The sequence below is a fragment of the Dreissena polymorpha genome, chromosome 16 (genome assembly GCF_020536995.1).
Source record: "Dreissena polymorpha isolate Duluth1 chromosome 16, UMN_Dpol_1.0, whole genome shotgun sequence".
Classification (NCBI taxonomy): Eukaryota; Metazoa; Mollusca; class Bivalvia; order Myida; family Dreissenidae; genus Dreissena; species Dreissena polymorpha.
The window spans coordinates 34,892,021-34,919,759 of NC_068370.1; the positions used below are offsets into that span (position 1 = coordinate 34,892,021).

The 27,739-nt window shown below is 36.7% G+C and overlaps 1 protein-coding gene across 2 annotated transcripts in view; it reads right to left on the minus strand.

Moving 5' to 3' along the window:
• Positions 1 to 27,739, minus strand: part of LOC127861958 (ribonuclease H1-like) — a 33,709-nt gene that overhangs the window by 2,732 nt on the left and 3,238 nt on the right. The window contains exons 2-9 of one of the 2 annotated variants that reach the window (XM_052400735.1): positions 17,882 to 17,985; positions 13,572 to 13,727; positions 11,370 to 11,552; positions 10,676 to 10,849; positions 9,548 to 9,650; positions 8,306 to 8,360; positions 6,323 to 6,407; positions 383 to 507 (exon numbers count right to left, since the gene is read on the minus strand). In XM_052400735.1, the coding sequence (XP_052256695.1) occupies positions 383 to 507; positions 6,323 to 6,407; positions 8,306 to 8,360; positions 9,548 to 9,650; positions 10,676 to 10,849; positions 11,370 to 11,552; positions 13,572 to 13,727; positions 17,882 to 17,985 (985 nt within the window). Of the gene's footprint in view, positions 1 to 382; positions 508 to 6,322; positions 6,408 to 8,305; positions 8,361 to 9,547; positions 9,651 to 10,675; positions 10,850 to 11,369; positions 11,553 to 13,571; positions 13,731 to 17,881; positions 17,986 to 27,739 lie in introns of both variants that reach the window. The other variant, XM_052400734.1, reaches the window with a different exon arrangement.

A 27,739-nucleotide genomic window follows, 5' to 3' on the forward strand; every position in this document is an offset into this window, starting at 1 on the left:
GTTTCCATTTTAAACTTCCTACACACAAATACAATGTCAAGCTTGTTCTTTAAACATGCTTTCTTTATGCAAAGTGTCATTACAATTGGTTTATATAAACTATAGTTATTGACCAAAAATCATCTTAGAGAGCAAACACAATTAATATGGAAAATTTTTGATAATGCAATGGCTACAATTCAGAAGTGCTTCTTGCAGTTTGGCTCATTAACTATAAATTAAAGACTGAATTTACAGGAAAAGCGGCTACTTAATTATGTTGCAAGTGGCTGGTCAATTTAACTTTGCTATACAATCCTTTATAAAATTTCAATTAATTATGAAATGTTTACTATTGTTTCACAAAAATAGTCTTTAAATACAACTAACAAACTGCACATACCCAGTGAATTTTTATTCCCTTGCTATGGTGAATAAGGGCTTCAAAATCCTCTCTGTTAATGACTGGAGCGCCTGTGGATGTCTTCCAATCTTTCTTCAGCCATGAAGGCAGCCACTTTGTCATAGCTGCAATTGAAATAATTGCAAAGATTTTATTTAGGATCCCAACATTTCAAATAATTGAGCTTCAAACAGCTCCTAACTTCCAGCTTCACTTACTAAAATGAACTTTTTTTTCAATTTTTTAATTAGACACTTAATTATATATGTACAGTGTACTGTATACAATTTTTGAGATAAACCAGAACACTCTCAGCAAAAATAAGTTAATGCATTTTATTAAGAAAAAAAAGAAATTTACTTCAATTTTCCAATACAAATTTTGTAAAGAACAGCTTTGGTAAATACTTCACAAATTAAAATAATGAAGTTCATTTAGAAAATTGGTTTTTGTTCATGTCCATTTAAATGAAACTCACGTGTCTTATACATGGCCATTAATAACTGGCACCAGCTCGTTTTTGAGATGCATTAATAAACAAGCCAATGCTGCTTCCTAGGTAGGACTGGATGTTTTGAAAAAACACAGAGAATTTTACAGGTTTAGTAAGTTTTATATGTTTAACAAGAGGTGTGTTCGTCAGAAACAGAATGCCCCCTACTGCGCCGCTTTGAAATAAAATTTCTATTTATCATTTGGCAGGTATAGAAATCATCTCCCTTTAAAGCTTATAACTTTCCTTGGATTTTGTCCAATCCAACCTGGGGGGGGGGAAGTCTGTACACAGTCAAAAATGACCAAGTCAGACATCACTGACAACCAAGGTCTGTGGTTTATCAAAGAGATCATAGCCAGAGTTCATCATATATCTATGGACATAAGTCCACAGGTATGTAATGAACCCTACCTTTCACAAATTAGTACAGGAAAGAAATGAAAATTATATCATTAAAAAAACCTTTGACAAATCAATCATTTGAGTTATAAATAATCAAAATAAAAAATCAGTACAGTAACTGTCAAAAGAACTTAAATTCTTGGTAAGGAAATATATAATCTGAGATTTATAATTATATAAATTACTTCCCTTGAAAATAATTGTTTCTAACTAATCTCTATTGTTAGTAGCAAATAATTAAAAGCCACTACCGTGACTGTAGATTCACCACTCAAAATGTGCAGCTCCATGAGATACACATGCATGCCAAATATCATGTTGCTATGTTCAATATTTAATAATTATCTCCCTTTAAAGTTTTTTACTTCCCTTGAATTTGTATTTTTGACCTTAGACCTTGAAGGATGACCTTGACCTTTTACCATGATGTGTTTGTCAGAAACACAATGCCGCCGACTGAGCCGCTTTGATTTATTTAACAAAAATATATAATTTGGCAGGTCAGATAATTATGTCCATTTAAACCTTATTACTTCCCTTGGATTTGTTTTTTCAACCCCGTGACCTAGATTTTGACCCAGCATGACCCATATTCGAACTTGACCTAGATATTGTCTAGATACAACTTCTGACCAAGTTTCATAAAGATCGGATGAAAACTATTTGAATTAGAGAGTGGACACGAAAAGTGTGACAGACTGACAGACAGACTGACTGACAGACTGACGGACAGTGAGAAAACTATATAACCCCTTTTCTTCGAAAGGGGGCATAAAAAAACTAAACATTATTTGCATTAATTTCTAATTTGGCAATGTGGTGCAATTCAACAAAGATTTATTCATTCACACATTAACATAAAATTTGTAAACAATTTGCAAAAATATCTATATGTTTGACAGGAAGCCAGTGTTGTTGTGAATGCAGCATCTTGTATATGTTAAAAGCAATCATTTGATGTTGTTAGTGATTAAATTGGGTAGAAATTTGCTAGTTACAGCGGCAAAAAAGATTGATTTGCTTTACAAACAAGAGGGCCAAGATGGCCCTAGTTCGCTCACCTGAGAGGAGTCGGTTCATTTAATCTTTACCAAATGTCAAACATGACCTAGATATTGTCCAGACTAACATCCTGGTCTGGTTTCATCATTATTTCATCTGCGAGTCATGATCAATGTACCTATGAAGTTTCATGATCCTAGGCGTAAGCATTCTTGAGTTATCATCCGGAAACCATTTTTCTAAGTTTAGTCATCGTGACCTTGACAGCCATTGTGTGAATACGTTTTTGGCACTGTGACCTTGACCTTTGACCTAGTGACCTGATAATCATACTATTTTCAGGTCACCATGACCTTGACCTTTGACCTAGTGACCTAAAGATCAATAGGGGTCATCTGCAAGTCATGATCATTGTACCTATGAAGTTTCATGATCCTAGGCATAAGCCTTCTTGAGTTATCATCCAGAAACCATTTTACTATTTCAGGTCACCGTGACCTTGACCTTTGACTTAGTGACCTGAAAATCAATAGGGGTCATCTTCGAGTCATGATCAAAGTACCTATAAAGTTTCATGATCCTAGGCATAAGCGTTCTTGAGTTATCATCCAGAAACCATTTTACTATTTCGGGTCACCATGACCTTGACCTTTGACCTAGTGACCTGAAAATCAATAGGGGTCATCTCCGAGTCATGCTCAATGTACCTATGAAGTTTCATGATCCTAGGCCTAAGCGTTCTTGAGTTATCATCCTGAAACCATTTTACTATTTCGGGTCATTGTGACCTTGACCTTTGACCTAGTGACCTGAAAATCGAAAGGGGTCATCGACGAGTTATGATCAATTTACCTATGAAGTTTCATGATCCTAGGCCTAAGTGTTCTTGAGTTATCATCCGGAAACCATTTTACTATTTCGGGTTATCGTGACCTTGACCTTTGACCTAGTGACCTGAAAATCAATAGGGGTTATCTGCAAGTCATGATCAATGTATCTATGAAGTTTCATGATCCTAGGCAAAAGCGTTCTTGTGTTATCATCCGGAAACCATTTTACTGCTTTGGATCAATGTGACCGTGACCTTTGACCTAGTGACCTGAAAATCAATAGGGGTCATCTGGGAGTCATTATCAATGTATCTATGAAGTTTCATGATCCTAGGCATAAGCATTCTTGAGTTATCATCTAGAAACCATTTTACTATTTCAGGTCACCGTGACCTTGACCTTTGACCTAATGACCTAAAAATCAAAAGGGGTCATCTTCAAGTCATGATCAATGTACCTATGAAGTTTCATGATCCTAGGCATAAGCGTTCTTGAGTTATTATCGGGAAACCATTTTACTATTTCGGGTCACCATGACCTTGACCTAGTGACCTGATAATCAATAGTGGTCATCTACAAGTCATGATCAATGCACCTATGAAGTTTCGTGATCCTAGGCCTAAGCGTTCTTGAGTTATCATCCAGAAACCATTTTACTAGTTCGGTGACCTTGACCTTTGACCTAGTGACCTGAAAATCAATAGGGGTCATCTACAAGTTATGATCAATGTACCTATGAAGTTTAATGATCCTAGGCCTAAGCCTTCTTGCGTTATCATCCGGTAACCATTTTCTATTTCGGGTCATCGTGACCTAAACCTTTGACCTAGTGACCTAAAAATCAATAGGGGTTATCTGCAAGTCATGATCAATGTATCTATGAAGTTTCATGATCCTAGGCATAAGCGTTCTTGAGTTATCATCCAGAAACCATTTTACTGCTTTGGGTCACCATGACCTTGACATTTGACCTAGTGACCTGAAAATCAATAGGGGTCATCTGCGAGTCATAATCAATGTATTTATGAAGTTTCATGATCCAAGGCATAAGTGTTCTAGAGTTATCATCCGCAAACCATTTTACTATTTCGGGTCATTGTGACCTTGACCTTTGATCTAGTGACCTGAAAATCAATAGGGGTCATCTGCGAGTCATGATCAATGTACCTATGAAGTTTCATGATCCTTGGCATAAGCGCTCTTGAGTTATCATCCGGAAACCATCTGGTGGACGGACCGACATGAGCAAAACAATATACCTCTCTTCTTCGAAAGGGGGGGGGGGGGGCATAATAAGAAAACTGCCCCCTCCCAGCAGCCATGTTATTCAACTGACCAGAACCATTTTTGAACTCCACTCTCGTATCAAGAAAACAAATGTTTTGAGCAAATTTCATGAAAATTGGGCCAAAAATGTGACTTCTACTGTGTTCACATGTTTTCACTATATACATATAGAGAAAAATGCCTCGCCCACTGGCGGCCATGTTTTCAAACTCATCCGAGATATCAATAAAACCAATGTTTTGACCAACTTTCATGATGATTGGGCAAAAATTTTGACTTCAAGAGTGTTTACAGGGTTTCTCTATAGCCAAATAGGGAAAACTGGTACTATATACATATAGAGAAAAATGCCCCGCCCACTGGCGGCCATGTTTTTTCACCGATCTCGACCATTTTTTAACTCGTCCGAAACATCAATTGAACCAATGTTTTGACCAACTTTCATGATGATTGAGCAAAAATTGTGACTTCTAGTGTTTACAAGGTTTCTCAATAGCCAAATAAGGAAAACTGCCCCGCCCAGTGGCGGCCATGTTTTTCAACGGATCGGAACCACTTTTAAACTCAACCAAGATATCATTAAGACAAACATTTTGACAAAGTTACATGAAGATTGGGCCTGAAATGTGACTTCTACAGTGTTTACAAGGTTTTTCATTTTTTTGACCTAGTGACCTAGTTTTTGACCCGGCACAACCCAGTTTCGAACTCGGCCGAGATTTCATTGGGACAAAGCTTCTGACCAAGATTCATGAAGATGGGACAAGAAATGAGGCCTCTAGAGTGTTTACGAGCAAATGTTAACGGACGGACGGACATACGCCGGACAAAGACCGGTTACAAAAGCTCACCTGAGCAATCAGGTGAGCTAAAAAGTATCGTTGAAAACGATGGATGCTCCCCGATGATGCGCTTTGTCATTCTATGTGTTAATAAACACCTAAAAAAAATATTATTAGCCTCGGTGACCTTGACCCCAAATGACACCAAGCATCTTCAAAAGGTAGAGGTCTATGCAAGGTACCTACATGCCAAATATGTAAGAGATCGGAAAGATATTGAAGGCGCTACGAGAAACTGTAACAAAAGTTTGACAGAAAAATATATTATTAGCCTCGGTGACCTTAACCTTGACCCCAGTGACCTCAAACCTCATCAAAAGGTAGAAGTCCATGCAAGGTACCTACATGCCAAATATGAAAGAGATCGGTTAAGTATTGAAGGTGCTATGAGAAACTGTAACAAAAGAGTGACGGAAAAATATAACTGTAACAAAAGAGTGACGGAAAAATCTATTATCAGCCTCAGTGACCTCAAACCTCATCAAAAGGTAGAGGTCCATGCAAGGTACCTACTTGCCAAATATGAAAGAAATCGGTTAAGTATTGAAGGTGCTATGAGAAACTGTAACAAAAGTGTGACGGAAGTAAGGAAGGAAGGAAGGACAAACTGGCAACTATATGCTCCGCCGAAATTTTGGGGAGCATAAAAATTGTTGTATAATAAGTATGTTACCCATACTGAAAATTACAATTCTAAGATTTACTGTGTCAATATAAAGCCACTAGTCTTTTGCAAAACATTAAAGACGTTACACGCTTATCATATCTTAAAGTAAATAGAGTTGAGCCTTGATCTGGGAAAGGGGGCTTTCTTGATTGTGCATAGTGTCTCTTATTAGTCTGTGCACTCTATACAGGCTAATTAGGAACGACACTTTCCAACTTAACTGGATTTTTGCTAAGGAAAGACTGAATTTCAATCAAATATACCATAAAAGCAGAAAGTGCCATCTCTGATTAGCCTATGCAGAGTGCACAGTATAATCAGGGACGACTTTTTGCGCACATGCATGAAGCCTTTTTTCCCACAGTGAGGCTTAAATAAATGTCCAACCCTAAGGCAGTGGACCCAGGTACTTACAGTTGATCAGGAACTGGCTGTCAGTGTGCACAGTGAGCTCCTGTATGCCCCGGGTCTTTGCATACTGAACGGCTCTCACCACCGCCTGCAACGTCACACCATTTGGTATAGAGAGACGTGTTCAACGTCACACCATTTGGTATAGTGAGACATGTTCAACGTCACACCATTTGGTATAGAGAGACATGTTCAAGAAAATGAGGTTAGCTTTTAATATGAGCTTCTCACTGAGCTAAATGCATCTGCTAAAAGTGTAGTACCAGATAAGCTTTTGCAGTATGTAAAAGCTTATCAGGGACGACACTATCTAATTAATGGTATTTTGTTGTTGCAATAATCTTGTAGAATAAGTTGCAAGGTTTTGTTGCTATTGAGATTCTTGTCACAGACCTGGTACTCACTATATACTTTTCAGCAAAATATCATTATGATCAGGGGGGTTTTCCAAATAATAACACCAACATTTAATTTTAAAGCAAAGTTTGACATGACAGAGTTGTTTTGTTTTGTTTCCTTTTGTATGCACATACAGTAAATCTTGTATTAAGAGACCACTCAAGGGAGTAATCAAAAGTGGTCTCTTAATAAAATGGTCTTTGAATAAAAAAGGCCATTCTAGAAGAATGCTTAATTTTAATCTATATGAAGGATAATCACTTTTGTCAACAATGATTTTAACTTTTACATTAAAATGAAGATAAACAAAATACATAAACAATATTTAACTTATAATTTGTTTTATTTTTTCACTTATTATAAATTATCATTTATTATAAAGGAATTGTGAATACATATTTATTTGCAATAACACCATAGACAAGGAAATATTTTTTGCATTTTTTTCACCTGATACATTATTTTCCACATCTTCTAGCACCTCGGCTTTACGCTTAAGATCGTTCTGAATTTGAGTTTTACCGACTCCAAACTCATCTGCGATTTTACGTGCACTTTTACTCTTTGACATTTCCAAAACCCGAATTTTCTCGTTCAACATTTACACTTTTTGTTTTGACATTTTAATTTCTGCATGTACGCTTAAGGAAATCTGACTCGATTTTGATACATAATGAGCTGAAAAAATGAAAACACGTCAATTGAAAACAAACAAACAGACCTGATTGGAAAATTTATTAAGTAAACAACAATGTGATTGGCTAATAAATATCTACTAATTAGCATAATTACAAATTGGTAATGTACGGATATCGACAGATGTTGCCGATTAATAGTTTATTTTCCGCACTTCTCAGGAAATGTTTGTCGCGTACAGTGCATTGTTTCTGCACCTGTTATCTATACTCGAGAAAAATTGGCGTTGTCTCTTAACGTTCCACTTATTAAATTATTTAAGCTGTAGACTGTGCGCAATACGTTCCTCTATTATTCAACTCAATAAATGCATACGCAGTCTACAACAATACCGGTCAGAACCGGTCAACGAGACAAAGCATAATGGTTGGTGTGAAAACAAAGCAGAGGTGTAACAGTAACAGTACATCTTATCGGCTTAGATAAACAATTAACACGGATTTGTCCCGGAAAAATCAATAGATTAACCACTTTTACCTCCTAGTGGTCGCTTAATTCAAGATTCGGACATCAAAATACATCAAAATACACAAAAATCAGCGGTCGCTGATCGCGTAAGACAAAAGTTGCTTAATACAATATCATTATATAGCGAAAAAGCTCCGTGGGATTTCAAAATGGTCGCATAAGACAAAGGTCGCTTAATACAAGTGGTCGCATCCACAAGATTGACTGTATATGTTTAGGACATCCAACACATGTAAGACAGCTTTTAAGTAGCATATTATTTCCAATATCCAAGCGCATAAAATAAACTAAATTTGTACAAAATTGTTTGTGCATGAAACAAATTATGGGACTATTATATGAAAATACTGGCTAGTATAGACTGTTGATACTACAGATACAAACTATTTGTACTATGCTTTAAAGTTATTCTATTCAACTCACATGAATTTCTGCTCTGTTATTTGTCTGGCGGCCTTCTAATCTTTCACTGAGATTCCTAAAATATTTGTTGAAAGGGTAACTTATCAATGTACATACTGGTATAACATAAGTACATGTACATCCAAACTCATATATTTTTTGTTATTTATCTAACTTGTTGATGTTAAAATACATGTTTGTTTATTTAATTATATAATTACTAAAAGCTGAAACTAATAACTTTGTATTTGTCAGCCATAAAAATGGACAAGTTCAAGGGTGTACAACTCAGGAACTTGTTTGTGAAGCATTTGGCATGAAATAGGTGTCCTGTACATCTTCATTTGAGAAATGACGAACTAGTTTGCTCCGCATGCTTAGAACATTTTAAGTGTCTGTTATAAAAATTTCCAAGTTAAAGGGCACATAACACAGGAGCATGTAGATGAATGAGAATTGTGTCTTGCACATCAACGTGCCATGCTGATGACCTATTCAATCTCATTCAATACATTTCATTCAATAATTATAGAAGTAGAATGCTCAACAAGCTTACATCTCTTTATGCATACGAATGGCAAAGTTAAAGGGCACATAACACATTAACACGTGTATCACTGGGCATGATAAAGGTATTTTGTACATTTGCACTTTATGGTGATGACATATTTCAAGTTTCAATTAAAGTGATATTATGGGCATCTAACAGTTTATAGGTGTCTATCGCAATCGTTGTTTATTTTCGGTGTTTTCTTTCATATACACTTATATTTGTTTATGCAGCATCTACATACTAATACAATATCCCGGAAAGATGAAAATAATGCATTTGAATATCAACTGTACTTTCATTTGACAACTGATCATGCATGTACGATGTGAGCATAAATTTAGTTTTAATGCAGATTTGTTCATACGACACAAAGACATAATTTTGTTTTACGGATCATTTCGGCTTAGAGGACTGGGTGAGTCATGTAAAATTTCGAAAAAAAAATATATTTTTATAAACAACTGGTAGCAAGATGAGTTGCAGATAATTGGTCAGTAACCACATTTTAACTAACTCTTTTGACATTTTCATTCTTTTCAGCTCAATTCAACAGTGAAAAATGCCCAAATCACTTTAAATTGGTTGAGAAATACATAAGTAGTTACCTAAAAATACATTTTATCCTGACAGAAAGACAAACCAACTGACTAAACAACTGTTCCAACATTGTAGGGTAGGGGGAGGCTACAAATGTTTAACTGAATATGTACCCTGCATGGTTTGGTCCCCAGTAGACGCCAATACCAGCCTGTGGGTTGCCCTTGCCATTGTTAGAACAGGCTCCGTCTGTGTAAACCTCTGCTACAGCACCGCCTGAACACACAAGACCAATCAATGGCTAGTTTAACATTATTTGAGCTGTGTCAAGAACAAATGGGCTTTTTGTAAAATTTGGGTTGCCCTTATTGCAGGACAAGGCTCATGTAATATCACAAAATGAGCAAGGATACAAAATGTCTCCAATGTTTTGCTTTACCATTAATAATTGCTTATTTATAATTTTTCTGTTGTTCAATTAAACACTATTTGGAATTATAATGCATAAATGTTCGCCAAGGTTGTTTAGTAGCCAGTCTAAGCATGACAGAAAGTGTTTTAGGAAATCATAAAAATATCTTTGTTTACCACTGCCTACCAACCAAATTAAATTGTCCCTACCACACAGATTTGTTGGGGTTCTATTTTTGTTCTTGACTTTAAGTTCATAATTAACATTACCGACTAGACACCTGGTTATAAATTATCGAATACCAATTAAATTGCCTTAAGTGTAAAGGCCGATCTTTTCAAAATGTTTAAACTTGAATAGGCAGTTATGTTTGCCAGAAATATAAGATTTGCCAACCGACATAACTATTGCCAGCTATTCTGGGTTAGCAATGTACAACATTTTTTTAATTTTGCCGTATCGACTTTAACACAATACTACGTATTTTGATTTTAAAATTATCTTAAAAACGTTTCTGCAGTTTTATTGGAACTATTTTGTTTATGCTGACTTCAGGATGTTTTTGTTTGTTATCAAGTAGTTTTAAGATTATTTTGTTATTTGCCTATTTGTAAAATGGCATGTATCTTATATTGTTATGTTTTATATTATATTAAATTTAAATATTCAGACAAAGTAGTAAACCTAATAATTCCAACAATTCTTTTGAGTTGCGGGGAATATTAAAAACCGTTCATATATCAGTGACTGACAAAAGTTTCATTAAAATATCAAATTTGCACATGTGCATAACTTCAGTCAGATGTAACAGCTTCACATTTACATTTATTTTCAATTTTTGGCACATATAAATTTTTCAAACGTATGGCAAAGATTAATAGTTAGTCACCTGTTGAATTTGATACTGGTGAGGTTTCTGTATGAAACTTCCTAGATGGTACTGTCTCTACATACTGGGTGGTACGATTCTGCTTCCAAGAGGCGCTAGAACTGGATTGATAGGGGGCACTTCTAGCTCCCTTTGTGAACGATTTGTTGGCTGACTTAAGGTTGCTGGCCTTCCCTGTGTGAATTGAAGGTGAAGTGTATTTGAAATTAGGTGTATGCATAGTTTAATTTAACTTTTTATAAACTATCTGATTTACACTGCATTCAATAAACTCACTTCAGTGATGTGACTATAATATTCTAGAAACAAGAGATGTATTTGTCAGAAACCTTCTGGGAGGCTTTGATTTATAACCAAAAAAATTATCATTTGGCTATTACAGATAATTATCTCCCTTTGAAGCTTATTACTTCCCTTGGATTTTTTTATTTTTATCTTTGACCTTGAAGGATGACCTAAACCTTTCACAACTCAAAATGTGCAGCTCCATGAGATACACATGCATGCCAAATATCAAGTTGCTATCTGAAGCGACATAGAAGTTATGAGCTTTTTTAGAAACCTAAACGCAAAACCTACACGCAAAGTGTGACGGAAAGACAGACAGAGTACAGACAGACGGACGCACAGTCCTATCACTATATGCCCTCCTTCGGGGGCAAAAAAACTTACCATGATAAAAATTTAAAATTACCTTTTGCATAGACAGGGCTGTTTAGAACTTTGGCAGGGCTGTTTAGAACTGATTTCTTCAGATCTTGCAGTTCTGCTTTCTTCTTCATGTATTTTACTTTCTCCTCATTCATCTTCAGTTTCTGCCTCAAGGTTCCCACCTCCATCTCTTTAACCTTGATCTGTATTTCTGGTGAAACTGTTCCTTTTAAAAACATTGCACATTACTGTAAGATAATTTGATAATGTGTTCAATACAATGTACGCAGTGCTAAAATGTGTTAGCTTGACATGTACAAATACCATTATGAGCCAGTGTAGTAAAGGTAAATTTATTGTCTCCCTCTTCATATAACATACATTTACTTTGGAAATACTATCCTCTCTCTATATTGTGTGTTTACCCATGAAAGCTAATGCAATACCTGTACTTGTTATGTCCAATCATAATCAAGAATCAGCCCTATGCAAGATGCTCATTGGTCATTCGATATAACTGGTTTCATTTCATGGTAAATTATCTGACCACAATTGTATTTGCCAAGACCTTCAAGTGGACATAAGTCCATCCTCGTGTTTTTCTTTTAATTCTTCTAATCCAACCTGCCACATTTTCTCCTTAAATCTATAACAGGCTACTCAAATTTAAGAAAATGTTTAAAATCAAACAAATGATTGACACTGTCTGAGGATACTATTCCTAAACAACATGCAATTGTTTCATACAGTATATCTAATGTCACTAAAATAATCAAATCGTAGCTTCAAACACTAGAGCTTTGTCACAGAGGTGACATATACCCCCACATGCTGCATTGACACAGAATATCTTGCATGCTGTCTTCACAAAACATGAGAAGCTAATTTATGGCTATTTTTAATAATTATTATGCCATTATCATTTATGGCCATTTTGACCTTCGAACTCTTGAATTCTTATGCATGACACACCGTCCAATGACTGTGAACAAAATTAATGCACATAGTCATTTTAAAATCTTACAATGAATTACATAATTATGGCCCGACAAGATCATTTATGGCCATTTTCAACTTTTGAACTCCAAGTGTGACCTTGACCTTGGAGATATCGACGTTATTCTTTCGAATGACACACCCTCCAATGATTGTAAACAAATGTACCAAGTAATTTTAAAATCTCACAATGAATGACATAGTTATGGCCCGGACAAGATCATTTACGGCCATTTTTGACCTTTGAAATCAAAGTGTGACCTTGACGTTGCACATATCGACGTAATTCTTTCGCATGACACACCGTCCAATGATTGTGAACAAATGTGCCAAATGATTTAAAATCTCACAATAGACAACATACTTATGGCCCAGATAAGATCATTTATGGCCATTTTTTACCTTTGAACTCACAGTGTGACCGTGACCTTGGAGATAACGACGTACTTCTTTCGCATAACACACCATCCAATGATGGTGAACAAATGTGCCAAATGATTTTAAAATTTCACAATGAACAATATAGTTATGGCCCGGACAAGCTCATTTATGGCCATTTTTGACCTTTGAACTCGAAGTGTCCTTGACCTTGGAGGTATTGACGTAATTCTTTCGCATGACACACCATCCAATGATGGTGAACAAATGTGTAAAATGATTCTAAAATCTCACAACAAACGACATAGTTATGGCACGGACAAGCTCATTTATGGCCATTTTTGGCCTTTGAACTCAAAGTTTGACCTTGACCTTGGAGATATTGACGTAATTCTGTCCAATAACACACCGTCCAATGATGGTGAACAAATGCGCAAAAATGATTTTAAAGTCTCACAATAAATGACAAATGTGACCCGGTCAAACTCATTTATGGGCAACTCCAAGTGTGACCTTGACCTTGGAGATATGGACGTACTTTTTTGCATGACACACCGTCCCATGATGGTGAACAAATGTACCAAGTCATTTTAAAATCTAACAATAAATGACATTGTTATGGTCCGGACAAACTTTTGGTTTAAAACGCACCAAGAGACCCCGTGACCTAGTTTTTGACCTGGCATGACCCATATTCAAACTTGACCTTGACATCATCTAGATACAACTTGTGACCAAGTTTGGTGAAGATCGGATGAAATTTAGGGACGGACCGACTGACAAAGTGACTCCTATATAGCCCCCATTACTAATGGTATATTATAAATGGGGGTATAATTATATGACAGAAATTATTCATAATCTACTCAACCGAAATCAATGTCACTTTCCGACCCTATCTTTTTCGGCGTTTTCTGTGGGGATTGCTGCACACCTGAGGGACCTTGCTGACTGAAGAACTGTGTGCCACTTCCTCCAAACTGAGAGACATTTGTGACGCCCTGGCCATGGAGTGGGGCAATGTAGCCTTCAAAAACAAATAATATCATAACTGATAGTTTAAAGAAGCTGAATATTTTATCTTGCGTTTATTGCAGAAATTACAAAGAATTGATCTTTCATGTAAATTTACATGAAATATACATTCGTTTTGACTTCAGTGGCAGGTATAATTTTCTTCATAACATTATTGTTGTAAAAAAGGGGGCACTGCTTTTGTCATTCCTGATGCTTGAGCTGTTTATCAGGGCTCAAATAAATGGTTTCCCCTCTCGCAAAGAAATGTGAGCTGCTTTATATCCATTTCCCAAAATTATGAACTTACTTTCAACATTTTCCATAAAAAATATGCTTGAAAGCAAATATCATCAAATGATATGAAAAAAAACAACATTACATTGGATACAAACATTTTCCGACTCATGCGTTCTCTTATAATCCAGAATGATTACCATGTCCATTTTCAAAAGCAAAACCATATTTAAGACAAGCGTAAATGTTTGCATTATTTTAAAAGAACACATTTAAAGCTAATTGTTGGCAAGCGCAAATAAAGTGATGTGACGTGTCGGCATCCCGCACTTAGATTAAATGCAACATAATTATGCAAATAAAATATTCTGAAACTGTTAAGTCTCGAAATACATTTAAGGACTACCGTAATTACTCTATGTTTTTGGACACTTAAAAAATTTGTTTTTTTTCGTGTCCGAAAACTTAGATACAAAAAATATTCACAAAATACAGGTGTCCGAAAACTTAGAGTCGAAAACTAAAGTGTCCGAAAATAGTGTCAATTGTATCAACGACTACCGGTAATAGCACGCGCTTGTAAGATACAATGCCGTATAGTATAAATTACAGTTATATATGTTTGCACTGCATTTTAAATAATATTAAATGCTTAATTTATTTGACAAAAGGTACAAGGTTTTACTTTGACCAACAAGTTCAAAGATGAGCCTTTGATGTACCGATACTCGCTAGTTTGAACCTGTATTTAACGCAATAAAAAAGCAAACTAGAAATGGCGCGGCAGAGGCCGACGTGTATCCCCAGGCCGCATGATTGACCCAGGGGCGAGCCATGGTTGGTAACGGGCCCATGCATAGTTGAGATTGACAGTATTGTCATAAGAGAAGTTCAGTTATCAATTAGAAGTGAATCGGTGTAGAAATGAAGAATTCATAGTAAAAGACAATTTTGGATGGGTGTGGCCTATTATGGGCTGGGTGCCCCAGGGTTGGTGAAGGGGCCATACCTAGTTGAGATTGACCTTATTGTCATAAGAGATCTTCAGTATCAATTTGAAGTAAATTGGTGTTGAAATGAAGAAATTATAGTAAAAGGCAATTTTGGGTGGGCGTGGCCTATGTGGGAGGGGCACCCAAAGGTTGGTAATGGCACCATGCATAGTTGAGATTGACTGTATTGTCATAAAAGAGGTTCAGTATCAATTTGAAGTGAATCGGTTTAGAAATGAAGATATTATTGTAAAAGGCAATTTAGGTGGGTGTGGCCTATGTGGGCGCGGCGCCCCAGGGTTGGTAATGGTGCCATGCATAGATAATATTAACTGTATTGTCATAAGAGAGGTTCAGTATCAATTTGAAGGGAATCGGTGTAGAAATGAAGAAATTATAGTAAAAGGAAATTTTGGGTGGGCGTGGCCTATGTGGGTGTGGCCTATTATGGGTGGGGCGCCCCATGGTTGGTAATGGGGCCATACATAGTTGAGATTGACCGTATTGTCATAAGAGAAGTCCAGTATCAATTAGAAGTGAATCGGTGTAGAAATTAAGAAATTATAGTAAAAGACATTTTGGGTGGGTGTGGCCTATTATGGGCGGGGCGCCCCAGGGTTGGTAATGGGGCCTTACATAGTTGAGATTGACTGTATTGTCATAAGAGATGTGCAGTATCAATTTGAAGTAAATCGGTGTAGAAATGAAGAAATTATAGTAAAACGCAATTTTGGGTGGGCGTGGCCTATGTGGGTGGGGCGCTCCAGGGTTGGTAATGGCGCCATGCATAGTTGAGATTGACCGTATTGTCATAAAAGAGGTTCAGTATCAATTTGAAGTGAATCGGTGTAGAAATGAAGAAATTATAGTTAAAGGAAATTTAGGGTGGGCGTGGCCTTTGTGGGCTGGGCGCCCCAGTGTTGGTAATGGGGCCATGCATAGTTGAAATTAACTGTATTGTCATAAGAGAGGTTCAGTATCCATTTGAAGTGAATCGGTGTAGAAATGAAGAAATTATAGTTAAAGGGAATTTTGGGTGGGCGTGGCCTATGTGGGCGGGGCGCCCCAGGGTTGGTAATGGGGCCATGCATAGCTGAGATTGACCGTATTGTCATAAGAGAGCTTCAGTATCAATTTGAAGTGAATCGGTGTAGAAATGAAGAAATTATAGTAGAAGGCAATTTTGGGTGGGCATGGCCTATGTGGGCGAATCGCCCTAGGGTTGGTAATGGGGCCATGCATAGCTGAGATTGACCGTATTGTCATAAGAGAGGTTTAGTATCAATTTGAAGTGAATCGGTATAGAAATGAAGAAATTATGTCAAAAGGCAATTTTGGGTGGGCGTGGCCTATGTGGCCGTGGCGCCCCAGGGTTGGTAATGGGGCCATGCATTGTTGAGATTGACCTAAGTGTCAAAAGAGAGGCTCAGTATCAATTTGATGTAAATCGGTGCAGAAATAAAGAAGTTAATTTAAAATAACATAAAAAAATGAGTGAAAATCTCTGACCCGGCCCAGCCCCAACCCCCATAACTTTTGACCCAGGGGTCAGATTGAAATTCCGTCACTGTCACTGTCGCACATATGCTAATAGCTACCATGTACGTAAGTTTCAAGGTTCTAGTGCTAATAGTGTAGGAGGAGCAGGTGGCCAGGACGGACGGACGGACAGACGCACATCAATACAATATCCCCACTTTTTCTCTGAAAAACGTGGGGATAACTATGAATTCTTTCAGGGCTCAACATTAATGGTTGTCCTATTGCCCCTGGCAAGTAAAAGTTGGGTCCGGGAAAGTTATTTTATAATCTAGTTGTCCGCCTGGGCAAGTGCAAAAAAGAACAAAGAGCATTTAATTTAGACTTTAATTAGACTTTATTTGCTCTAATCATTTTGTTAAATGTTCAAAAATAAAAAAGGTTTTGTGGTGTATCATTTTGATCTTTATTAAAAAATATGAGTTTTACAGTAAATGTGATATTTCATGTTTGGGAAAGTGGCTTTACGTTCAGGGCAAGTAGATTTTCTAAGTACTTGCTCTGGAGGGCAAGTTGGTTTTTAGGTTAATGTTGAGCCCTGTCTTTGTTTGTTCATGTCCGATAGTTGTTGTCTAACACCTTCCATTGTTTGTAAAACTTGCAATAGGGTGGAACACACTTTGAAGCGTTTAATATTTGTCACAGTTATTTTAGGGTAGTACCATTGCGGTAGATAATTGAACTGTTAATTGGCACTACCCCTGATAATTGTTATAACGCTTATGGTATTGGGCGAAACCATTGTTTAATACCGCTTTACAAGGTTATTTACACAATTACGCAAATGTAATGGTCCGTTGCCCTCAGTCATGCACCTGCCATGTTTTATAATGTTGATCTGGTTGTAAAACCCCATGATCGAAGTGTCATTAGATATCGAAAACAGGACCGAAATTTGGTAAAACAGCGCTGTAAAGTATACTGTCCGAAAACTTAGAGGCATAAATTATGGACGAAAACTCATGTGTCCGAAAATTAAGAGTCACGAAAAATAATTTTTTTTGCTAAAAAACGGGGTGTCCGAAAACTTAGTGTTTGAAAACATAGAGTAATTACAGTATATCATCATTCACAATCTGTATTTTGTTATTGGATTTTACAATGTTACAATGTTCATTTCAAGCCCTGATTGATCACAATTGAACCATAACTAAAGAATTTTATTCTATGACCCAAATGTTTGACCATCTTTTAGTCTAAACCTATTTCTTTAAGCTGAATCACCATGAAAACCTCATGAATTTAGAAACCCTAAAGCCAAATTCCTGGAAAGAACCTGAGAATGTGTCACAAGGCAGACACGTTCATACGAAGCATCTTGAAATTGCACAATTATGTTTACATAGCCATGTTTAAACAAGACAATAAGCAAAACATGCAAAGCAAATAGTACATGTACCTGGATTATCATTACCACGAACAAACGCCCAAGCTTCTCTTTCAGTATCAAACTTCTTGTATCGAGCTTTCACAAAACCATCAACTTGCTTTTTACACTCATCCCTTTAAACAGAAAAAACAACAACATGTAATGATAAGTGCAGAAGGCATAAACATATTAAACTAATTATAAGCAATATATTCAGTCTAAATAATTTAATATTAATATTTTCTGCAGTAGTATCACCATTTTATCATAATTTTTGTTTTACTAGGAGCAGCAGCAGCACCATTAGAATAGGGAATGATCCAGGACCAGGGGGCAAGTTGAACAATTTTCAAAAGTTTCCTTAATATAGGGAATTTCTTAGGGTTAAGCTTGTCATCAAAATTTTTAAGCATAGCTGTTTTATTTTCCACAGTACATGTGCTAAAACATTAAATGTTTACAGATTTTCACACTTTTTGTGTTTAACACTCCAAAGGGACAGCTGGGGTAAGACAAACGGACAGCTGGGGTAAGACAACTGGAGCAAGGTGCAGAACCAGTCTACTTCGGGCAAAATCTTTCCCTATCATAAGCAGTCAGAGTAGTAAAAGCAGCAGTAATAGTAGCAGTAGCAGCAGCTGAAGTAGTAATACAAAACTAGATTGTCAACCTGTGTCTTCTGCTGCCTCTAGTCTACTACTACTACTGCACATTTACTACTTCTACTAGTGTGATAACACAAACAGTGTGCCACAAATTCCTGGGGACCGTTTCAATAAACATCGTAATACACATTTACGATACAATACATTTTTCGAAGATACATTATCGCTAAAGTCCATATCATATTATTATAAATTTTCAGTACTTAATTAATTACATTGGGATCTCAAGCGCCGTATATATTTGACGAGCATAGGGAGCTATTACGTCTACTTATTAAGATTACAAAATTCTCTCGTAAGTTAAAATTGTCCTACGATCGTTTATATAACGGTCCCGAGGACAGTTTTCATACACTCAGTTGTAACTAGTATCTACTAAATGGGAATGATATCTGAGGATCTATACTAGACTAATGATGTTATCCCTGAAAATTTTTCTTGGTAGTATTTTGTGTTATGAATTGCATTAACAGAATATGATAATTGCACACAATGTATCATCACACACAATTAATTGTAATGTAATCTAACAGCACCATGTCATTGATGCAAGTGGCACAAAAACATGATTAAAGTTATTCATGTGTCGAGGCTTAAAGAAATGAAAGACATATTACTGTCAATCTTTTTAGGGTTATATTGCATATACCTTTTTTTTTTTTTTAACATGTATATAATGGGAAAAAAGGTTAGAAATTCAGATTTTCAGAACAACATAATAAAGTTTAACTTTAAATCATGTTAAAATAAGAAAAGAAATTAAATGTATACTAGGCTTTAAATGCCAAAATTACAGTTTAAAGTCTTACATCCGGTATTTATGGGAGCACTGAATGTCATTGTAGGATTTCATGTTTGTTCAAATATTAGCTGGCCTCTGTGATAACAGTGAAGTCAAGTGCCAGTAATCAGTGACGACACTTTCTGCCTAGATTGGAGCCAGGCTAATCAGTGACGAGACTTTCCCCCTAGATTGGAACCAGGCTCAAAAAGTGGAAAGCTGTCATAGGACAGCGCGCTCGACTATTCAAGTGCTTGACAGTATAATGTAAGCCATCATGGAGGGGGGGGGGGGGGGGGGGGGGGGGGGGGTATAATGCGGGTGTGTGGTCATTTAATAGATGATCTTTGAAAAGAAAAAAAACAATTTTTTTTTTTTGGGGGGGGGGGTAGGACGTGGGGGATGGTTTGGGTGAAGTCCCTTGTGGTATGTCAGGTTAGTATTGTTTTGTCAAAGTATGAATGAAATCTGATCTTAAATAAAGAAGTTATGGCAAATTTAAGCAAAATTTATTAATTTGGCCATGAGAGTCAAGGTCATTCAAAGGTCAAGGTCAAATTCAACTTGCCAGGTACAGGAACATCATAATAGTAAGAAAGTATTTGAAGTTTGAATGCAATTGCCTTGATACTTTAAAAGTAAAGTGCATCTAAACACAAAATTTAACAAAATATTCAAAGTTACAAAGACAAAAAAGGGCCATAATGCCGTTAAAAAGCCAACCAGAGTTATGCAACTTGCCCTGTACAGTCCCCTTACGATAATTAGCGAGTTTTCCAAGTCTACAAAGCAACAGCTATGATACTTTAGGAGTAAAATGGACAAAACACAAAACTTAACCAAATGCTCAATTATCTAAGTATAAAAGGGGCCATAATTCTGTCAAAATGCTTGAAACAGTTGTTTGCTCCTATTTCTAAATAGGGGTCATGTTGGTCAAGAAGTATTCAAAATATGAAAGCAATATGTCAAAGGACATAGAATATATTTGAGGTGGTACGCAAACTTTAACATAGATTTATCAATAATATGCATATTCTAAGTGAATAAAGGGCCATAATTCTTACAAAATGCTTGATACAGTTGTCTGCTCTTGTTTATAGATTGGGGTCATGTTGGTAAAGAAGTATTCAAAATATAAAAGAAATATGTCAAGGGACATAAAACATATTTGAGGTGGTACGCAAACTTTAACATAGATTTATCAATAATATGCATATTGTAAGTGAAAAAAGGTCCATAATTCCTACAAAATGCTTGATACAGTTATCTGCTCTTGTTTATAGGTTGGGGTCATGTTGGTAAAGAAGTTTGCAAAATATAAAAGCAATATGTCAAGGGACATAGAAAATATTTGAGGTGGTACACAAACTTTAACATAGAAAATCTAAGTGAAAAAAGGGCCATAATTGTTACAAAATGCTTGATACAGTTGTCTGCTCTTGTTTATAGGTTGGGGCCATGTTCGTAAAGAAGTATGCAAAATATAAAAGCAATATGTCTAAGGACATAGGAAATATTCGGGGTGGTACGCAAACTTTAACATTCCAAGGTTCACGGGAACGGCGACACCTGGGTGAGTAGGATAGGTCCACTATATATATATTTCATATTTAATAGCCGAGCTAAAAAAACTCTATAACAGTTAACAACGACATCAATTTGGGTGTCTTTGCGGCGAAATGCTTAAATCCAAAAAAATATTAAAAAAAACATATCAAACCAAAAAATGAAGTTTGAGATTGACGATTCAATCAATCTAACAGAGGCTCCAGAGATAGTTGATGTATCTGGGTTGGTTGATTAGACAAAAGATCTCTCTTGCAGTGTATTTGACTTTCTTATTGAACTATATTGTTATTATAAGTTATAAAGTGAATGTCAATATAATAAAGCAATGTCATTTCTAGACCACATGATTGCCCTGTTAGATCTTTTTTTCCAAAGATTGCGCACATTTCCCGCATGTGTGCAAAAAAATTCGCGCACTTGGTATCCTGGGGTATTTTTTTTAAAGATCAAAGCTATACTAACTTCATCAAAAATTGTGAGAGCCGGTTAACCATCGTCTGTCATTTACATGTATGTCTTTACCCAACTAAAGCCCGTGTAAAGGCGGAGCGTTGTAGTGTTTACTTAAAAAATCTATATTGGCCAATGAGAGCACACGCTTTGGATGAGCTACAGCACTCATAGGCAGGGATCATATTTTTTTCAGTTTTGTCGGTCCTAGACCCATTGGGGTCATGAAAGACCGATTGAAAATCCCAAACAGTCGGTCCGATTCTGTTTGCTAAAATTCCAATGTCATGAAATCGATTACACAGTGCACATGCTAACACACCCTATTTACATTCTTATCTCGATTAGGTGTGATAAGGCCGACTATGACCCCAAGCAGCGAAGATTCCCGCAGTTGTGTATTAGTCATGCGTGAATAACCCCGTGTCAATATCAATCGATAATTTCAATGGCTTATACCTAGCACACTAATTAATCGGTCAGTTATGTGTACTCGTCCACGATAAAATCGTTGACAGTTACTTGGGAGATGAAAACCTCAATGTTATCCACGTGGACATTGTGCATTCATGCATGAAACAGTAAACTTTCATATAAACAATTTATAAAAGAAGAAAATCGGATATCCTGCAATAATGATGGGCGGACATGAAAGCACGCTCTGTGGGTAATGTTTTGTATGAAACGTTGTGGCAACGTTCGGTAATGGTTGCCAACGTTGCGACCTAAATATTACGTTGCAGCAACGTTTGATGCCCACTGGGGCTCTGTCTGTCTGTCTATCAGTCAGTCACACTTTTCTGGATCCTGCGATAACTTTAAAAGTTATTAATATTTGTTAATGAAACTTGAAACATGGATAGATGGCAATATGGACATGATGCACCCCATTTCAATGTTTAGTCCTACGTAAAAAAATTCAGGTTGCTATGGCAAAAAATCAAAAAAAATCTGACAATGGTGGAATTTCTGACAATGGTGGAGCAATAGTCTTGTTTTGTCATGCGTCTGTGTGTCAATTCCTGGGTTGATATATTTTATGAAGACTTTATAAACAAAACTACTTTGAACAAATGTTCTAACTGAGGAGCTGCGCCATGAGCGCATGATACGCCCGTCGTTCGCCAATGAAGTAGTAAGGTAATAAATAACCCTTTGAATCATTTTTTTACTTCAGTTTATTTGTATTTGAATACATGGTTTATTTTATAAGTACATGAGCATGGAGCGCCGTCTCCTTGACATTCATACCATATCTTTTTTTGAGTATATGTATGCATTTCTTTAGAGGATATGGAGTTGAAGTAAACCTGTTATAGATATTTTGACCAATAATAAAAGAGAAATGTAGATGGGTAAGTGGTAGTGTACAATCGGAATAGAAAAAAGCTCACCTTGTTCAATTTTTGACGAACAAAGTCCCATAACTCTGGAACGACAATTCAGAATTCCGTCAAAAACGAAAGAGGATCAGGGTTTATCAATATTAAGATTGTGTTGAAATTTGAAAAAAATCCAACGAAGGATATTTGAGCTACAGTAGGACATTCAATGAAATCACGAAATTTTGACGAACAAAGTCCCATAACTCTGGAACGACAATTCAGAATTCCGTCAAAAACGAAAGGGGATCAGGGTTTATCAATATTAAGATTGTGTTGAAATTTGAAAAAAATCCATCGAAGGATATTTGAGCTACAGTAGGACATTCAATGAAATCACGAAATTTTGACGAACAAAGTCCCATAACTCTGGAACGACAATTCAGAATTCCGTCAAAAACGAAAGGGGATCAGGGTTTATCAATATTAAGATTGTGTTAAAATTTGAAGAAAATCTGTCAAAGGATATTTGACGTAGCGTACGACATTAACAGACGGACGGACGGACAGACGGACGGACGGACGGACAGACGCGGGGTATACCATAATACGTCCCGTCATAGACGGGCGTATAAACTATGCAAAAGAGATATCTAAGACCATCATGTTCAAATTAGGCAATATGTAAGACATCATTTTCCTACAGGCTTAATTTTAAAGATTTGGGATCATTGGATGAACATATAAGGTTGATCCCTATATGTTTTCTCAGACTACATAACACCATTTCAAAGTTTGAAGCTTATACATTGTAAATGATATTAAGTTTTAATTTTACAATTTGTATGGCCACATTAAATTCTTGTAATTTAATATTCGCCCTCTAAATACTGCAGAATGAAGATTTAATACCAAGTCATAAGTGCAGGGCCGGATTAAAGGGGCCTTTTCACAGATTTTGGCATTTTTTTAACTTATTCATTAAATGCTTTATATTGATAAATGTAAACATTGGATCATAAAAGCTCCAGTAAAAAATCAAGAAAAAAATTAAAAAAAGGAAAAGAACATTGCCCGGAGCAGGTTTCGAACCAGTGACCCCTGGAGTCCTGCCAGAGTCCTGAAGTAAAAACGCTTTAGCCTACTGAGCTATTCCGCCGAGTACGCATTTTTGACGTATTTTATACCTTATATAAGCAATCTTCGTAGTTTCACAAAATTTAACGACAAAAACAGAACTCTCCAAATTATTCAATTGTTTCGCGTTGCAACGCTTTATAATTTTTAGGTTTTAAAATCGTCAAAAGATGCATATAATGGCTATATTAGAGCATGGTTAATGTTCAGTATTACTGTTTCCTCACAAATATCATAACTAAAACGAAAACTTACGAATTTGAAACAACTTTTTTCAATTTTGTCAATTTACCAAAGCGTGAAAAGATCCCTTTAAGCACTAAGCTAGCAAGGCTGCAGCCTTGGGCCCCCGAATTTTAAGGGGCCCCCAAAGGCAAGCCATGGAGTTTCCCAATGTATGATCTTTCTCTATTACGCAATATCGGGATTGCAGTAGAAATTGCCTGTGTGATTTTACCAGTTTCCCGATGTATATCCAATTGCAAGCCCTACAGTTCGCTTTTATTTACTATGCTATCGTTTTGTTTCTGAGTTGTATGTCCATTCAATACTTCAATACCATTAGTTTCTCTGTTTATTAATCGACTTGCCCGTATGGTCATTACAACATCTGGACACGTTTGACGACATTGAAGAGAAGGCCAAAGCGTTTGTTGCAATAAAAGGAATGTAAGGATGTTAATAAGCTTAAGAAACGGCGGGAACTATTTCGTGACAAGAGTGTGACACCAGATGCGAATTCGGAGCTAAGTGCACGCGACAATTTTCGAATTCGCACATGCTACGGCATGGTTGAGTGTCTCATTGTTGAACTTCGCAAGCGGCTGAACGCATATTCTGGTCTTCACAAACTGTTTGGTTTCATGACAGAGTTTGAGTCTCTCACCTTGGATGATCTACAGAAATGTGCAACGCATCTTGTGGAGTCTTATCCAGATGACATTGAGGCGTCTTTTGTTGACGAGTTCGTTCAGTTAAAAGCCATCTTAGAAGCGGACCAAGACAGAACCATTACCCACATGAAATGACTGCTTAAGTTAGATGGGGATTAACTACAGCCAACTTTTGCAATCTTTGCCATCGCTGTACGAATATACTTAACAATTTCAGTTAATAACTGTCCAGGTGAAAGGTAATTTTCAACATTATCACGTGTGAAAAAATGAACTGAGGAACACAATGAGTCAGGAAAGGTTGACAGCATTGGGGCTATTGTCTTTTGAATTTCAAGTCGTCCGAGAACTAGACTTTATACAGCTGATCGATGACTTTGGCCAGCGTAAGTGTCGTAGAAGAAACTTATAGGCTGGACTCTGTTACATGTAACATGTGTGTTAAGTTCAGTTAATAAAATAGTTATAAATTGGTTAACTTGTTTTCCTATATTTAGAATGCAACTGTCAACAACTGTGTACAAATACAAGTTTTCTTATCTTTGTAGTTGTAGTATGAAGTATGATTTTCAACATACAGAAGGGGACCAGAGGGAAAGGGGCCCCCGTAACATGTGCAGCCTTGGGCCCCAAAACAGCTTAATCCGGCCCTGCATAAGCGCACACTTCAACCACTGCTTGAGAACAGTGAGTGTTCTTCTTAACAAGGAAGATTATAGACAGAATGGTATATTGATAGTGAGAAGTGTTTGTTTTATTTGTATGATAGAACTTTTCAGGGCAATATCTCAGATAGGCTACACTATTTCAACATGAAACTTCATGAATGTGTAGAAATTAATGGGAAGATGTGCAATGTACAATAACCATAACCCTGCACTTTTTTAAGAGTTATTGCCCTTTGTTGTGTTTGTATGATGTAACGTTTAAGGCTTTACATGTATCTTATATAGACTACAATATTTCAACATGAACTGTCATAGGTGTGTACTATAGGCATGGTATACCTGCAGTAAGATCATGCAGAAGACCAATGATGAAGTTTCCGAAAGTTTTATATTTGTGACAGTTTGTTTGACTTGTTTTCTACCAAACTAATCGGTTACTACAGTGTACACCTCAACAATGAAGTTATTTAGAAGACTGATCATGGCAACTGGGTGTAATCCTTGTGGAAATTGTGCATTTCATGCAAATGGTCACATTTATTCGACTCATAAAGCGTTTACACATATTGGTAAATAATTAAACACAGCTACAGTATAAATATTTTGTTGAATTCTTAAATTAGCATAATTCAATTTGCAATCCAAAACATGCAACCAAATTTTAATGTTAACGCTACATAAAAAATTCTAGCTTCAAATAAACTGTGCTTCGTTATCCCCGTGCTTTTTCTCCGTTGTCCGTCTGTCTGTCTGTCTCTGTCTGCCTTTGCGTCCGTCCTGGCCACTATCACCTCCTACACTATTAGCACTACAACCTTGAAACTTACACACATGGTAGCTATGAGCATATGTGCGACCTTGCACTACGGGGTATTTGGAATTTTGATCTGACCCCTGGGTCAAAAGTTATGGGGGTTGGGGTGGGGCCGGGTCACAGAATTTTCACTCATTTTTTTAGGTTATTTTTCATTAACTTCTTCATTTCTACACCAATTCACTTCAAATTGATACTGAACCTCTCTTATGACAATACGGTCAATCTCAACTATGCATGGCCCCATTACCAACCCTGGGGCGCCCCCCCCCCCCCATAGACCATGGTCCCCCAAAATTGCCTTTTACTATAATTTCTTTGTTTCTACACCGATTCACTTCAAATTGATTCTGAACCTCTCTTATGACAATACGGTCAATCTCAACTATGCATGGCCCCATTACCAACCCTGGGGCGCCCCGCCCACATAGACCACACCCACCCAAAATTGCCTTTTACTATAATTTCTTCATTTCTACACCCATTCACTTCAAATTGATACTGAACTTCTCTTATGACAATACCGTCAATCTCAACTATGCATGGCCCCATTACCAACCCTGGGACGCCCCACCCACATTGGCCACACCCACCCAAAATTGCCTTTTACTATAACTTCTTTATTTTTACACTGATTCACATCTTTTTGATACTGAACTTCTCTTATGACAATACAGCCAATCTCTACTATGCATTGCCCCATTACCAACCATGGGGCGCCCCTGGGTCAAACATGCGGCGTGGGGATATGCGTCGGCCTCTGCCGCGCCATTTCTATTTTACTTTGTGTTCCTTTGCGTCAATAAAAAGCGCACAAAAATTATGCAGACATGTACAACGTCTAGTGGGCATCTAGTGGAAAAGTTAGTGTAATTATTGTTTTGTAAAACCGGGAACAGCATGTCAGGCAATTAAAGCTTGTTCAGTGGGAAATGGCAATCCTTTGTGTTCATTAAAGTCTTGAGCACTTTTATCTTCTATATTTATCAGCCTTTTCTTTTAAAAATGAATATACTGGATTATTGGGTAATGAATATTGAATAGCGACGGAAAAAAGTACGTATGCATCTATTGACTCTGGTTGATATGGATGTATTGAGGAATAGATTGAGTCGATTTAGGTATGTGCAACTATGTCTGAAAGGGTTGAAAAAAATTAAAACAAGGAACCGTCGGAGACGGGTGATGCTCCCAAAAGGTGTTTTTTTGTCACAATATTGCATTATATATTCAGATAAAAGGAAACGTCTTGAGGGGCATAACTTTGGACAAAATAATACGATGGATGGTTTAGTAACTTAAAAATGTCAAAGGGCCATAACTCTCTAAATAAATCATCTAACCAGAACCAACTAATAACATGCACATCCCCTCAAGGTAGTTAAGCTTCCCATAAAGCTTTATTGAAGTTCAGTCAGTAGTTGGGGAGAAATAGCCCGGACAAGAATTGCACTATATGAACAGTTAAAAGAAAATTTCAAAGGGCCATAACTCTGAAAAATCATCCAACCATAACCGGCTGAAAATATGCACATCTCCTGTTGGTAGTGAAGCTTCCCATAAAGTATCATTGAATTACCATGATA